This window comes from Coffea arabica, chromosome 4c, assembly GCF_036785885.1.
Source record: "Coffea arabica cultivar ET-39 chromosome 4c, Coffea Arabica ET-39 HiFi, whole genome shotgun sequence".
Classification (NCBI taxonomy): Eukaryota; Viridiplantae; Streptophyta; class Magnoliopsida; order Gentianales; family Rubiaceae; genus Coffea; species Coffea arabica.
The window spans coordinates 3083774-3099365 of NC_092316.1; the positions used below are offsets into that span (position 1 = coordinate 3083774).

At 36.1% G+C, this 15592-nt stretch overlaps 3 protein-coding genes across 4 annotated transcripts; 2 read left to right on the forward strand and 1 right to left on the reverse strand.

The window, feature by feature from the left end:
• The first annotated feature begins 700 nt into the window (after window positions 1-700).
• Window positions 701-1581, forward strand: LOC113740436 (uncharacterized). The gene is made up of 2 exons (XM_027268062.2): window positions 701-859; window positions 955-1581. The coding sequence occupies exons 1-2, from the start codon at window positions 806-808 to the stop codon at window positions 1402-1404; spliced, it is 504 nt and encodes a 167-aa protein (XP_027123863.1). The 5' UTR covers window positions 701-805; the 3' UTR covers window positions 1405-1581.
• A 356-nt stretch (window positions 1582-1937) lies between these two features.
• LOC113740435 (uncharacterized) lies at window positions 1938-7980 on the reverse strand. Of its 2 annotated transcripts, none has more exons than XM_027268060.2 (12): window positions 7804-7980; window positions 7333-7437; window positions 7115-7230; window positions 6798-6952; window positions 6629-6717; window positions 6024-6531; window positions 5288-5374; window positions 4362-4603; window positions 4189-4271; window positions 3157-3268; window positions 2603-2677; window positions 1938-2509 (listed from the first exon to the last, which is right to left on the reverse strand). In XM_027268060.2, the coding sequence occupies exons 1-12, from the start codon at window positions 7891-7893 to the stop codon at window positions 2345-2347; spliced, it is 1827 nt and encodes a 608-aa protein (XP_027123861.2). In that variant the 5' UTR covers window positions 7894-7980; the 3' UTR covers window positions 1938-2344. The 2 variants fall into 2 exon arrangements, with proteins under 2 accessions (XP_027123861.2, XP_027123862.2); XM_027268061.2 differs by having other exon boundaries at window positions 7115-7225; window positions 7804-7822.
• A 5073-nt stretch (window positions 7981-13053) lies between these two features.
• Window positions 13054-15287, forward strand: LOC113740060 (zinc finger CCCH domain-containing protein 39-like). The gene is made up of 2 exons (XM_072045031.1): window positions 13054-13558; window positions 14813-15287. The coding sequence occupies exons 1-2, from the start codon at window positions 13093-13095 to the stop codon at window positions 15058-15060; spliced, it is 714 nt and encodes a 237-aa protein (XP_071901132.1). The 5' UTR covers window positions 13054-13092; the 3' UTR covers window positions 15061-15287.
• The last annotated feature ends 305 nt before the right edge of the window (window positions 15288-15592 follow it).

The following is a 15592-nucleotide window of genomic DNA, read 5'->3' on the forward strand; positions in this document are numbered from 1 at the left end:
ATAAAAGCTTTCTAACGTCCTGAGTTTAGTTTGTTGCTAGCGTGCGCCTGAGACCGTGCATTTGCTTACACATGGCTGCTGCTTGATCACTTCTTCGATAGGAAGATCTCTGCATTGGAAATTTTCAAAGTTGGGTAGAAGAAGGCACCCCAACGAACTATTAATTATAATACCGACGTTCCAAAATAGCACTTGTAACAAAGTTGCAAGGGCAATATTCCAAACTCTAAAAAATGCATATTTCCTCGTTCGCCAAATTTTGCATGAGATAGTATCAAATTTGCCCTCCCTAAGTCTTGAGGCGCAATTTGGATTTGGACTTGCATGTCATGATTCTAACATAATTAATTCATACCTTTTAACAATAACTACTCATATATTTTGCCCACCATATATATATACTCCCTCCGTCCCACTTTGATTGTCCTGTATTCCTTTGTCATCTGTTTCAAATTATAATCCACTTTCCAATTGAAGAATATAATTATATTTTAATTTTTCTAAAATACCCTTATTCAATACGAGAGTCTGTGTGTGAATTGTGATGACTCTGATGCTGATCCAAATATTTAAAACTTAAAATATGATTAAAAAAGGCCAGAAGCTAACTATCTAATGGCACGTGGTTGTACACGCGTTAGCAGCTGGACGCCTGTCACTTGCAAGTTTACAACCTCACTACCGCCAGCTGATCTATATAGGGGCACCGCATTTCCCCTTTACCAAGCGCATATTCATTCAGAGCCTTCGAGAGCAACTTCATTCTAGCTTCTCATTTCTTAGCAATCAATTTCTTGAGAGAAAAATGGCATCCCGGGATCAGACCTGCAGAGCTGGTGAAGCCAAGGGTCAAGCTCAGGTTTAAACATACATATTTGAAATCGTCAGTTTTTTCTGTTTTTATTTAATAGTTCAAGGACTAAAGGGTTGCTACTTGCGTTGGTCATTTTGCAGGAAAAGGCAGGAGAAATGTTGGATAGCATGGGGGATAAGGCACAGCAGGGCAAAGACAAGGCATCTGAGTTGGGGCATTCGGCGGCTCATGACGCTGCCCATGAGAAGAAAGACCAGACTGGAAGCGAGACTGGCGCCGCCGGGGACAAGATTTCAGGAACCGCACAAGCCACAAAAGAAGAGACTTCTGAAACAGCTCAAGCTGCCAAAGAAAAGGCTGCAGGAGCAGCTCAGGCTACTAAGGAGAAGGCTGCTGAAATGAGCGAGGCAGCTAAGGAGACGGCAGAAGCTGGAAAAGAGAGGACTGGAGGGATCCTACAGCAGACTGGGGAACAAGTCAAGAGCATGGCTCAAGGTGCTGCTGATGCTGTGAAGCATACTTTTGGCATGGCCGAAGATACTGATGAAAACAAGGATAAAGACCATCCCACCAAAAGGGACGACCATTAGACTGTGATTCTAAATATCTAAGGTGGTGTTCTGTTGGTGGTGGTGGTGTAGTTTCTGAACTTTTTGTCGCGTGTGTTTTCATAGTTGCCTCGAGTTTTCTTCTGAGGCCCTTCTGCTTGTTTTCGTATTAATTATCCCAGTAATAAGTATTTGGAACCCTTTGGGATTTTGTGGTTTTGTACTTTAATTGCAATATTTTTGCTTTTGACAGTATTGCTTACTTTATTTCAATTTGGACGCTCTCGTTTTGTCGTTGCCCAATGCAAACATTTAACCGAGTGATATCCGGCGACTAATCCCCGGTTTTGAGAATGTGATACGATCTTCTGTCCTTTGCATTACCTGTTGTTTCGTTATAACAAAATTTTCCCCATTGATACACTGGTGATTGTAGTTTTTTTTTTTTTTTTTTTTTTTAGACAACACAGCTCTTGATTGTACGCTTGAATTCATCTAAGAACATAGCAAAGCAAAACAAAATTCCCCAATCCTAGTGTTTTAAGATCTAGCAAACCAAAACCTTTGGAATGGGATCAGGAAAAAGGCCCTCTTTCAGTTCTCGCCTCAGATATCTAAGTATTTTATGTCCCAACTCAGAACCCGTTGGTGGCAATTACAACGACCATCCCGTTACATGATTAGCGTAAAAGAGTATTTGCTTGCTTAAGGATACGCTTTCTTAAAGTTAAAATTCTTCACAGCTTGTGCGAAACCCGTTTCCGCTGAATTGGTGGTCTCGTGGGATCAGCCAAACAATTTTCTTCCAGGTCGTAAACGGCCCCGTGCTTAGTGCTTGGGCAAGGCCTAGCGTCTCGCCTGGGTTGATGGCTACTTGAGCAAATCACGTTACTTTTACAAATATCCACTTCCAAGCCCTTCAAAACGCTTCAGAAAGAACACCATCCATTTTGCAGCACCTATACAGAACCTATGCGCTTACTTACTCCATGGCTTCCAAGTCACTGATGTCACCAAGATTTTCTGGTTCTTGGCCATTCTCGTCACTTTCTGTTTCCATGGCATCTCCAGTCGTGTCCTCATCGCTGTTGTCCTCGTAAAATGCCGGTGTTATGGTTTCATTTTCTTCTTCGCCCTCGTCAACAATCTGCAACAAATTTTTTGATTTAAGTTCACTTTTTTATTATCCACAATTAAAAAGCATAATCATATACAACCATTATCATCATTTACAACTTACTCCTGCATAAAGTAAGTCCAAGCTACTGGATAGTTGAAGAGCTTGATTGAAAGTTGAAACTCTAGATTCTATGAGCTGCAAACAGAGAGAGAGAATAATGAATAAACCACTTGAAAGATCCTGCTCACGTGAAACAGATATGGGAGGCAAAAGAAATATGCAAATACAGGTCTAAGGCAATCTTTTGCAGGCAGACATGACTTGTGCTGACTGACTTCTATATACAGGCTAAACAAGATTGCTCAAATCACAATCCGCTGGTTCCGATAAGCCAAAAAAAAAAAAAAAAATGAAGGAACCACAAGCATGCATAGACCGAAACTCCCCCCATTACTGCACATTACAAACCTTCCACCTTCTTTGCTCTCTAATCCTAAATATAGTGTGCAGTTATTGGATTTGTTCCTTCAAGACATAGACAGTCAATCTGGTCAAATCTACGAAGATTATGCTAAGCAGGGACAACCTTTGTAAATTGGCCTGAAAATCTTTTTTGAGATGCTCAACTGCCCAATATATTAGGATAACTGGCCTTTTTAGAATTCTGCTCTTACCTGATATAAAGTGTTCAAGGCAAGTAAAGAAGATTCTTGGGACATTATTCCGCTTGCATGTTGTAGTAGTAAACTTTTCAGCCATGAAAGAGCACAAACCAGGACAGCCCCCCTGATGTAAAAACGCAACACGAAGGAAACATGTCAGCAACCGTAAACTCAAGCCAAGCAAAAGGTTTTCATCTCAAGCCAAGAAAGTTTCATGCAAACCCCCTAAAACAGAAGAAAGAGTAGAAAGGAACGGTGGCAAAATTTAAGAAACGAAGCTACAAATCAAAGGCGCACGCAAAACCCACCAAAAACAGAAGAAAGAGTAGAAAGGATAATTTAAGAAACGAAGCTACAAATCAAAGGCGCTATTAGACAATATCATCCTCCCCCCCCCCTCCCAAAAAACACCCAACCCAAAAAAAAAAAGGTTAACATCAACTAACACAAGATTATATCTTCTGAAGCAGAGCTTAGATGAGAATGATTACAAAAGCCTCGAGTTAAGCCATTAGGCATAATGCAATCGAGAAAAAGGCAGGTATATTATTATTTTAATTTACAAAGTCATCTTTTAACCAAGAATGACAAAACAAGACCTCTTGCAACCCATTAATTATCAATATCAAGTTGCAACTAAAAATTAGTAGGTGGCTACTTCAAGAGGCATTTTCTAAGGCATTAGATGAAGAGTTTAAAGTTGCCAACATCATAACCAATGGAATCAAACAATTGAAAGTTACTTTCTCCCAAAATGTAGGATCTTCATTTAAGTTTCAGATTAGAAAATGTCCTACGTGGACATGCCAACCATTTACTATTTAAACTATTCAAATTTATAGTAATTTGTAGTATCATTAGATTTAGCCATGTAACATAATATTCAACTGGATTCTTTTCACCAGAGGGGGTAAAGTGCTGAAAGGCCAGTAATGCTTATCTACCTGAATCCAAATTTGTAAAATTTAGATAATAAAAAGATACTTGAAAAAGTGAATGAAATAATGCTGTGCAGTGCTTGACCAGACATCATATCAGTCTTACCTAGACTCGATTATAGGTACAAGGGACTGCAAAAGCTTAAGAACATCCGATGGATTCAACAGTGACACTGAATTTGCAATGACCTGCAAGGCGAATAACCATCACTGATTCACAAAACAACCATGTGCTTGTTGTTCATGCATCAAGACCTGAGAGAAAGGGGTCTAAGAAACCTTTTCATCTTGTCTAAATAAACAATCTACTAGAAGTGCTCGATCATCAGCATGCAGTGCTTGCTTAAGCAGAATATAAACTGAATCAGCACTTGGAGGCTTTGTGCGAGGGGAGGACTCAACATTCTTATTGCTCTTAGCTTCATCCATCTCTAGTAAATTAAGATTTGCAAGTTTCTCACCCATTGTTGGCTCATTTAAGTCATCATCAATTTGAATACCATCCTTTGGATCTCCATAACCTGCACACCATCACCATGATTGAGTCATATAATATTTTGCAAGGTCACCCTAATACTTCATCTGAAACACACAATCAAGAAGAGAAATATACTTGGTTACCAACAAATAAGTTTTCAAAACAATATGGTCAGAGTAATCCAACTCTGATTACATTCTTGCTTTCCTGAAAGAGCAATTAAAAAAGAAATGAAACACTTTAAAGTTTCCCAAGTCTCTTGCATTATTCTGGCCGGGGATCTTTTATGATAGATAGGTGAGAAGTTCAGAAAGTATCTCTTCCAGGTCAATTCCTGCATTTGCACTTTCCGAAGAAAACCTGGCTATGGCCAATGCAAAGAAGAAAGTCTTCTGAAAGCGCAAAAACCAGATTACAGCCTCAGAATGAATCTAAAATACCGTAGTAAAACTGATTCATGACCTATTGTTCACATATAACTGCACCTCAAGACAGGCTCTTATGCAGCTTCCATAATTTTGCATATTGTGCAGGATATCCAAAAAGCAATTTGATACATACTTTAGAGCCATTAATTATATAGAACAGGAGGGACCTATTTATCATCCAAAGGAGTGAAAAAGTTTTTTATTTGTTAAATAAAAATGATTTTAAAGGAGAGCAAACAAGTGATGCAGAAGCAGGGATCTATAAAGCTACAGGTAAGAGAAAATGGGAAACACTGTACCATTATCAATTAAAGCTACTCTGCTTGCAGTCTCAATATCGGATGCAGCACGCTTCTTTTTTGGCTTTTCTTTTTGCTTTGATACACCTGAAGATGTACAATTACCAGTCAAAACTACACAGTCCCAATGGTGAAGCCAGGACTGGTTTTAATCCGGGATCAGATAATGCTTGACTCTTGTGTAAACAACTCAATTCTGTAATTAACCCTTCCCGTGCTAAAGTGATAATCTTGGACTAACATGACTTCTATTTAACTGCAATATCCAAGTAGCCTTATCATGCAAAAATATTATATCAGCAAGTAGAATACAAATTGAACTTTGCAAGCATCACAGTTCATGGACGTAGTTATAGAGTCGAATCAGCGATGGCAATAAAAACACAATGCCAAGAAAGAATGTCCAATATTAGCTACAAGTTGGACAATCTCCGATACAGTATATATACAAGAAAACTTTCCAGTGGTCCAGGTGAAGGATTTAGCAAAGATTTAAAGTAATAGCATGCTTGTACATGAGGCATGAAAGAGGAAAAGATGGTTGCTGGAATCTAAGTAGTGGGAATGGTGGCGTTTTTGCTTGGATGTGCACAGCCACGTGCATGCTAATTGTGAATGAGTGTATATTTGTGTTTGTGGGTTTTAAGGTTTAAGAGTGGGTGTGTGCGCGCACGCATGTGTCTGTGTGTGTGTGAGTGAGTAAGAAAGAGAGAGAGAGAGGAAACTGCAAATCCACCTTCATCACCCTGAATCCCATTTTCTTGCATATCAATATTTGCGGCAGTTATGACAACATCCTGACCTGGTCCAGGAATGTCTACAACCAAAAATTGTGGGGAATCTACGGAACCAAATGAAATGAGAGCTTTTACTTGTCCTGTTGTCTCCAGAGCATGTATTCTAGCAGCAATTATGGATACACAATGCTTTTTGAGGGAATCTGCTTCTTCCATATTGCCTTTGACAGAAATTTTAGATGGATTCACATCATCAGAGACAGATCTCATGTTCCACAAATAAGCCATACCGGCCTCAGAAACTGAGAGGACTATCAAACTATCTTCCCCATCACAGCCATTCTTGCATTCGATAGTCAGGGGACGATGTTTCAGGGAAAGAATAAGACCATTAGTAACATCCCCTTCACCAAAGTTGCACCTCCATACTTGGATGCTTTTCTTGCCTACTCCAGATGCAACCATGAACTTGGCATCATCACAACTGGAAATGCATCGCAGCTGATCCTGCAATAATAATAATAATAAATCATGAAACATTGCTGCATGAAAAAAAGGGGGGGGGGAATAGTACGTGTAATATTGGGCAATAATGTTTACATACCCAATTAGATGAAAGCTTCAGTACTTCTCTCCCGTCATCCAGACTTAAAATTCTTATCTTCTGACCAATTGCAGCAGTGATTTTATCATCTTGACAACAATAGAAATGTTAGGTTAAGGGAAAATTCTCAGTTCATATTGCAGAAATGTGGTTTGGCATTACTACTGACCAGATATATATGCAGCTGATACCATAGATTTTTTAGTGATTTTGAACTCCCTAGCAAGTTCTCCAGTTTCAGAGATGATTTCAGACGCCAGACCACAATTTCCAATAGCATGAATTCTACTTCCCTTACTTCTAAAAGTAAGACTAGCAATTCCACTGCAGGAAACATTGCAGGAATCAACACTGAACAAGGGCTTTGATGACTTTTTAGGCTAATGAGCTTCAATGGGGAGTAAGTTAAACAAAAACTAGAAAAATCGCATGAAGACATGAATAGGATTTAAGCAAGTGCACTCTTAACTAAATAAAGAAATATACCCAGGGTAACGGCCACTAGATTTCCACATCACTTGACCAACTGAAATATTAACCACAGAAAGGTCACCGCTATTTGTGCCGACGGCTACTAAGCAAGTGCCTCGCTCTTTTCTGCGCTACAGAACGGGGAAAAAAATTGCACTTATCACTAACTTAGATGCAATAGTTATTTGCATATCAAATAAATCGACTTGAATACTTCTCAAGTGTAAGCATACCATCTTGCCAACAAAGCTGCAAGCCATACATGAAAAACTAACATTGGCACTATCATCTATCTCTCTCCACTCTGCGAATTTACTCCCATTACTGGTGTTCCACACCTGCACAAATTTCGCAAGGCTTTCATCAATTAAACCAATAAAACTTGCCAAACCAACAGTCCTTTTATTCGTACAGACGAGCTACAGATGATTCTAGGTGGGATACGCAGCCACAAAACAATTCTATATTCATGCTAAAAGTCCATCGATTTCCTTCTTCAAATCGTGAACTTTTTCTTGAGGTTAATTTGGCAAACTTGAATTGCACAAACAGATCAGAAGAGAAAGGATTAACATTAATCACATACAAGCTAAATCCAAACTTTGCATTTTATCGAAATCCGTATGCCAGGAACAAAGAAACGTTACAATATTCGGAAAAAGGAAATTCAGAATAACCCAGTGAGAAACAAAAAGCAACTATACCTTAACAGTTCCATCTGGCGATAGAATAGCAAGGTAGCTACCATCAGGGTTGAAAGCTGTAATTAGGGATTTAAGCTTCTCTTTCGCCATCAAACAACAAAAGAATGCAAATAGGCTTGGAGGGAGATGGAATTAGAGGGCTATGGAGGTGCTGTAGCTGTGAATGAATGAACGAGCGAGTAGCGAGGGTTTTGGCTAGGGGTTTATGGTAGGGTTAATTTCACATAACTCCCCTGAGGTTTTTAATAATTGCAGAAAGCTCCCCTCAATTTTTAAATATTACACTTACCTCCCATATTTTCACTATTTAAGTAATATTCTAGACCCAAAAGGCTATATTTTTCCCAAAATTTCTATAATACCTTTGAGTTATAATTCACAACAAAAATATAAAGGAAGAAAATGGTTTACACTCTCTATTTCATTTATCTTTATTTCCTACCACTATTACCTACTTATCAACATCCAAATTACCATTAAATAAACACTTATTTTTGTTCTAATGTTCCTGTTTTACCTAAAAAATTTTCGATGCAGACCATTGTATCAATTATAAACGCTACATCATATATTCAAAAACTTACCTATAATCTTATAACAATGTTAGATTTTACTTAATATACTACAATATTCATCAATATTCTTAATTTTCAATTTCATGACTGCCACTTTTTTAATACAAAATAATCTAAACCATCACTACTAATATCAATATCCAATATATTCCCATTGGCCCAGAGTTCAAAATCAATCAAATTCTCTCTATAGGAATAATATCAATAATTATAAATCAAAAATAGAAACTCAATGTAGTTATAAATATATACCAAAAACACTTTTTTTCATAATAACCATAATGGTATAACTTATATTTAGTTCCTATTCCACTTCTTGTCCTTAATTTTTATTTTTTTATCACTGTAACTATCTTCATCTCTATCTAATTTGATAACGAAATTAGTACTCAATTTGTCATTTGACAATTTCAATTTGCTAATACCTATCAAAAATTGGAAACAAAAATGGGTGCAAGGAAACCATTTACTAATAATGAAAAATCAAGGATTGGGAATAGATACTAAGATATATAAGTATTGGTGGTTTAGTGTGTATAGTGATTTCATTAGTAGCGACAGTACACATTTGGTTGATAATAATAGATAAATGAATTTGAAAGAAAAATAAATGTATGAAAAAGAGAATAGATAGTTAAATAGAAAAGACCGTGGTTTGAATTATTGGTTAATAATCGATGAGAGATTTTAATATTTGATAGAGTTTTTCAATGAGTTGACAATTAATAAAGGACATTATTGTCTTTTTATCACAACAAGGGAGGCCTATGTAATTATGTAAACCTTAAGAGACCGAGTGAAATTGTCAAAAATCTCAAGGGAGGTTTCTGAAATTATTCCTTTATGGTAAGAACACCTTAACAATCTTGCCGTTTAATTACACTAAATTACCCTAAAATTAGGAATGAGTTGTATTTTGGTGCTGAATTCTTTTCTATCACCATTTTTGCCCTCTGTGAAGCTCATCAGCCACGCCTTTAAAAACTCCATAATGACTTTTATGCCATTGGAATTTAGTGCATAAATTTTATTTTGTCTTTCTTCTTGTTTCCAATTTCTTTTTTTTCCCTCTTTGCCATCACTTCCCCCATCAATATTATTGTTATTATTATTGTTCCATTTAGAATAAGATTATTAATTTTCTTTAGATTATTGTCTTGTTTTACATAATTTGTTTATTTGTTGTTTTGAGTCTAATCATAAGCTATAACTTTGTTATATATATTTAAGTAATTTAAATACAACATCAAATAAGATTCACAATGTGAATCTAAATGAAAAAAAATTGCAGTGTAAGCTATTTTTTGTATAAAGTTTATAGTGGATTATAATGAACTAAAAAGCAATTAATTAAATCACAATAGAAATTAAAACTGAACTAAAACATATTAAAATTTTTATTTTTATGTAATCAAATAATAAAAGGAAGCGGGGAAGGAGAAAGGGGAAATGACAAAATAAATAGAAAGAAGAAAGGAAATAAACTTGGCACTAAATAGTCAAGGACTTGCGTCTCATTTCATTGGCCCTTTTAAATAGGTTGAGTAAGAATAAACCATCCACCAAAGCACTTATGTAATTATGGATAGTTTCATATTCTCCTAAACTTTTTCACATTTGGCATGTTTTAATTTCCTACAATCAAAATAAAATCACATATAAAATTGTAAAGGCAATGACACTTAGTCTTAGACACTTAGTTAATTGTTCTATAATTGAAAAATGCAAAACGACATTTTAATTGGTCAAGGGTCATGATATAGAGCAATCCATCCTAAATTATAATTATTATTAACCTGTGTGCGGTGCTAGATGAATAAACTAGGACTGTATAAAAAATCAATTGACTAAAGTGATGGAGATGTAAAGTATAGGGACTAAATTTGCAAAATCTGCCAGCATTAATGTTTTTCTTTTACATTCAGATATTTTTTTGAATTTTAGTTGCCATTTACAATTATCTTGTTCTTTTTTTCCTTATATTGACCATACCCGCTGCCTCGGTGAATAAATAGTGATGGCAATTGGAGCAGGTATCCTCGTAGGGACTGATTGAGACGTAGGTGGGGGCATTTTTCCCCGTTAAAAAAAGGGGCAGAGGCCCAGGGAGTATGCCCCCACCTCGCAATCGGTTAAAAAATTTTAAACATACATATAAATAATTATATATATAAACTTATAATAATTATATATATAATTAAATACAAAATATATTTAATTTAATTATTTATAAACTTATAATAATATTATTACTAATTATAACTATTATATAATATATATTAGTATATATAATATAATTAATATAATCAATTATATTAATAATTATATAAGTATACTTATAAAATTATTAATTAATCATGCTAAATTTACTAGTACGTTTATACTAAATTTCTAACTATACTTAATATAATAGCACTTTTTGTTAAACAAAAAAATAAGAGTCGGTGAAACTACTGCTCTCACAAAGAAAACAGGGTAGGACGAGAGAAACTAATGGACAACGGCTCGGGGTGCGGGGGACCGTTGCCATTCCTATAAGGGGCTACTTGGTTAAAGGGTTTGAAAATCACAGAATGGAATAAATTCCTTATTTGTTGCTTGGGTTACACCTATTGGAATGCAATGTTTAGAATCATTTCTAAAAAATGGGACTTATCCCATTCCCGAATAAATTGGGAGGTTTTGGACAAAACCCTCACCTCATTCCATCGGACAATATTTTTTACGGACCTACCCATCACATATAAAACTCCTCTACCCTCTCTTTCTCTCCATCACACGCTGCTCTTTCTGTTCTTCTTCTTCATCAGTTTTCCTATTTCTTCTTCTGCATCATATAGTCTTCATATGTAATCCACAAGCTCTTGAAAAAAAAAGGATCTAAAGTAGATCTAAATGGATTAATAGTAGGTAAATATCTTCAGCGGGCAAATTGCTCGACAAGATCTCCACGAGAAAGATCTCTAAGAAAAATTGAAGAAAACCCTCAATCTCAGCATTGGTGATGTGTTGATTTGAATTGTCGTGGCTCTGGAATTATGGATGAATTCCTAGAACTGGAGTGAAAAGGGATCAGTTCTGATTGGTTGGTTTTTTGTATTGATTATGATGATGAGATAGTCGAAATTACAGATTGAATCTCAAATGGACTTATGGCATTGTAAGCGTTTGAGATTTTTTGGACTGCATTTGAATTCTCTGGGATGCAAATGTGTGGCTTTGGTTGTCATTGTTTTGGTTCTTAGAGCCGTCCTAATCTTTCCTTTCGCTGGTTTTAGAAGGATAGAACAGAACAAACTGGTATTTTTTCGCAACAATTCTTTGCCACAAAATCTGCAATTACAGATTGGAAACCCAAATCCAAGACTTTGTAGGTTTTGTGATTTAACATTTTTCTGATTTTATCCAACTAATAAATTAGCTTATGGAAAAATGGAAAAATGGATAATTTATGGAGGAAAGTCATAAAGAGCTAGTGTTTTATTGGAGCACAGGTTTATTTTTATTTTATCAGATAAATAAATTTGTTTATGGAAAAATAGGTACTCTGTTCTTATAATGGAAGAAAATCATAAAGAGTTGGTGTTTTACTGAAAAACGGGTTTATTTTTATTTTATCCGACAAATAAATTTAGTTATGGGAAAATGGGTACTCTGTTCTTATAATGGAGGAAAGCCATAAAGAAGTGGTGTTTTATTGAAAAACGGGTTTATTTTTATTTTATTCGATAAATAAATTTGTTTATGGGAAAATGGGTACTCTATTCTTATAATGGAAGAAAGCCATAAAGAACTGGTATTTTATGGAAAAGTGATACTTTAATAATACTTTATGGGCCATTTTTTTTAAATATTTAATTTATCTTAAATAGATAACCTACCGATTTTCTTTTTGTAAGTATATTATTATGACACTTTTTCAAATTTACTTACAAATATTGATATATTTATCTTAAATTAAATGTTTAAAAGCAAAATATTAATAAAAAGTCGGTACTTTAAATATTTTATAAGAATTGTTATATCAGGGGTAAATTTGGGATTTAATTACATTTAATTCCGAAACATTCATCAAACCAAGTATCAAAATTGGAATGATGCTAATTTCAATGTGTGAACCATATTAAATATTGGAATGAAAAGTTTAATTCCAAAACCAGAATCTATTATTCCATTTTCATTTCCGATTCGAATATGTGAAACAAGCACTCCTAAATAAATGTCTCAAATGTCGCAAAGTAAACTATTTCCCCAATGTTAACTTAAAGCTTCTTGAAGCACGGAAAGTTCCATGATTTTGTTAGTTTCTCTAGCATTAAATATATCACATGAGAGTGAGACCAGATCAGAATTTTTTCTCATTATCACGTCGCACTTCTACGGTAATCCAGAATTACAAAATTTTGCACCTGAATTTCACTTTTTTTTAGGTCGGTCAAAATTCCCTCCAAAGTTTTGGCTCCTTTTCATCAAATGCCATCCGGGCATCCTCTCAAAGGTTTCTGTTAAATCTACTTAAACCCCTAGACTCCTTAAACCCTTGATCCCTTCTTGCTTAGAAATGCACTTGACCAGTAATAAACCCTTAAATTTCCTTCCAGAATTGCAATTTCATGAAATGCCTGCCGGAAGCTACAAGTGCGTGACAGATTCTATAACCAATTATTGTGGAGCTGATTTTCAGTCTTGTAAGAAACCTGGATTTTCCAATTCAATGATGAATTCAAGTTCAAGAATGTCAACTTCTTCAACTTCTAGGTCAAACCTAGCCAGGCCCATCAATGCCAAGTCAGAGTCATGCTTGCAGTATAAAAGGGGCCATTGCGATTATGGGGCCGACTGCATTTTTAGCCATGACATGCCTGAGGACCAGTATAGATTGATGAATAGAGCAAGATTGTGTAGGTTTTTTATGAATGGGAAAAATTGCCCTTATGGTAACAGGTGCCATTTTCTTCATCAGAACGTTAAACATGTCAAGGGAGGGTCAGGTGTGGCTAGGGAGAAGGCTGCTGTTACGGTCGTGAAGTCTGGGCCTGAAGAAGGTGTACGAAAAGAGAGCGATCGATTGGCTTGCAAGAGAAAGGCTGTCTTGTGGAAGACAAGGCCTTGTAACAATTGGGATAGAAATGGTAGCTGCCCCTATGGTGTGAGGTGCCAATATGCTCATGGAGAACGAGGTGATAATGAAATCATTAGATTAACCTACAGTGATAATTTTGCACGAAATGACATGATTTTGGTATATTTGCTGACCATAAGCAGCTGTCTTTTATGCGCGGTCTCTTTTTTTTTTTTTTTTTTGGAGATTGGAGGACAAGTTATTTGCTAGTTATTAACTGTAAGCAACTAGCAACTTCTACATGACCTGCTATTCCTGAACTAAAGCCTCTTCAATAACTGAATAAAGTAACTAAAGGTACAAATAAGGGGGCGCAGAACAGTAATCAGTAATGCTATGCTTTTAAAGCAAATTACTGCTTTATGATTAAAGCTATGCTTCAGCACTGGAAATTGCATTTAGTCCCTCGAGACCTTCAATGGTCGTACCTCTAGATTCCCCTGTTTGCAAGTATTTTCTTTTGCACTATGATGAACTCTAGTGGCAAAGCCAACCAGGATCAAGAGAATACAAGCGGATTATATAAATCTCTGCGTGTGGGAAGACTGGACATCCATGTAAGAGTACAGGAAGCTAGACATATTTTATTTTGTTGGTAAATTGCAAAACTTTTCAGATATTTGTGGCCACACCTCTTAACTTTGAGGATTGTCGCGTTTAATCAGTTTATACAACATAAATGGTCGTATTGATTCTTGAATTGCGTGGCAGTTGTCTTGTTGACCAAGAAGTATTTGCCACAACTTAACAGTAGTTAATGCTTCTTTTCTTTTCGGTTTTTATGTGCGTAGTCCATGTGTTATCTAATTTCGTTGAATGTGAGAAAAGAAATTCCTGTTTTATACAATGGTATTCCATCTGCTGTAACTGTTTGTAGAATCTAATGGCACAAACCTGTCATTTTAATATGGAAACTTAAAATGGTTTAAATCTAGGAAAGTTCAGCTTCAAGCTCTGTTTCTAAGTTGAATATAGCACTATTGCTCTTCTTGTTCCTGACAAAGTAGCACTACTGTTGATCTTCTTGTTCCTCACAAATTTTTAGAACAGACAACGGAAGCTTTCTTTTTCAATGTTCAACTGCTCCACGGTACCTCACATACATTTCCGTACACAGTTTCAATTACAATGAAAATATAAAGATGAAAGAGGATAAATTGCTGCCCAAGAGGATGCTGAACTGGTGCCCCATTTTTTTTTCGGTTGTTTTTTGGGGGTTGGGGGTGGTGGGGAGTGGACACTTTTCTTGGTATGAGCAAGCTTTCTAAAAGAAGAAACACTGATGATTCTTGTCGGTTATTTGGTTATGCAGAACTCGGCAAGCCAAGTTCCTTTTGTCCACTGGAATCTGGAAAATCTTTCATAGTAGAAAATCTTGCTTTTGATAGGGAGGATGCAGCATCAACTGGGAAGGCAATCAGAACTGACTGTACGCAGCAGGAGAAGAGCAAGAGCAAGAGCTTTTTTGTCAAGCGGGACAAAGTCAAGAAGATTAGCGGCATCTATGCTGATTGGATTGAAAGTATGCCCCCTGTCCACCTTACTTCAGCCAGCCTGTGATGCTGAATTTCGAAACCACAGATGATATACCAAATTCTCTCTAACTTCTTGTGCAGAATGATGGAAATTGTAGTTACATTACCTCAGAATTTGCAGATAGTTTTTGTGAGAGCTCTGCAGTTAGTTGACTTCAAAGCAGTTATACTGGCAACAAAAAATAGGTCTTTTAGTTGTTTGGAAAGTGCTGCCTTTTCCATTGAATCTTTATTCTGCAGCAACATTTTGGATTTATGGGATGTGCATTTTAACCTTATTCTCTTCTTCGTATGGCATGTAGTCTTCTGAGGGAGCTTGCAGGAATTATTTGCTTACCTCGTGCTGTCGTGCAGGAGTTTTTTCAAATGTGGATGACTGGATCCTGCCTGCTAGAACATGCAGATCCCTGACAGCAAGGAGCTAAGTGCTGCTATAACGGATAATCAAGGGCGATTAAGCGTTGGGGAACATCACCAAAATGATATTTTTAAATTTCAAAGTACCTTCCCTTGGTACTTCGTTTTTCAAATAAAGCAAGTTGCTAATCTTGAGACTA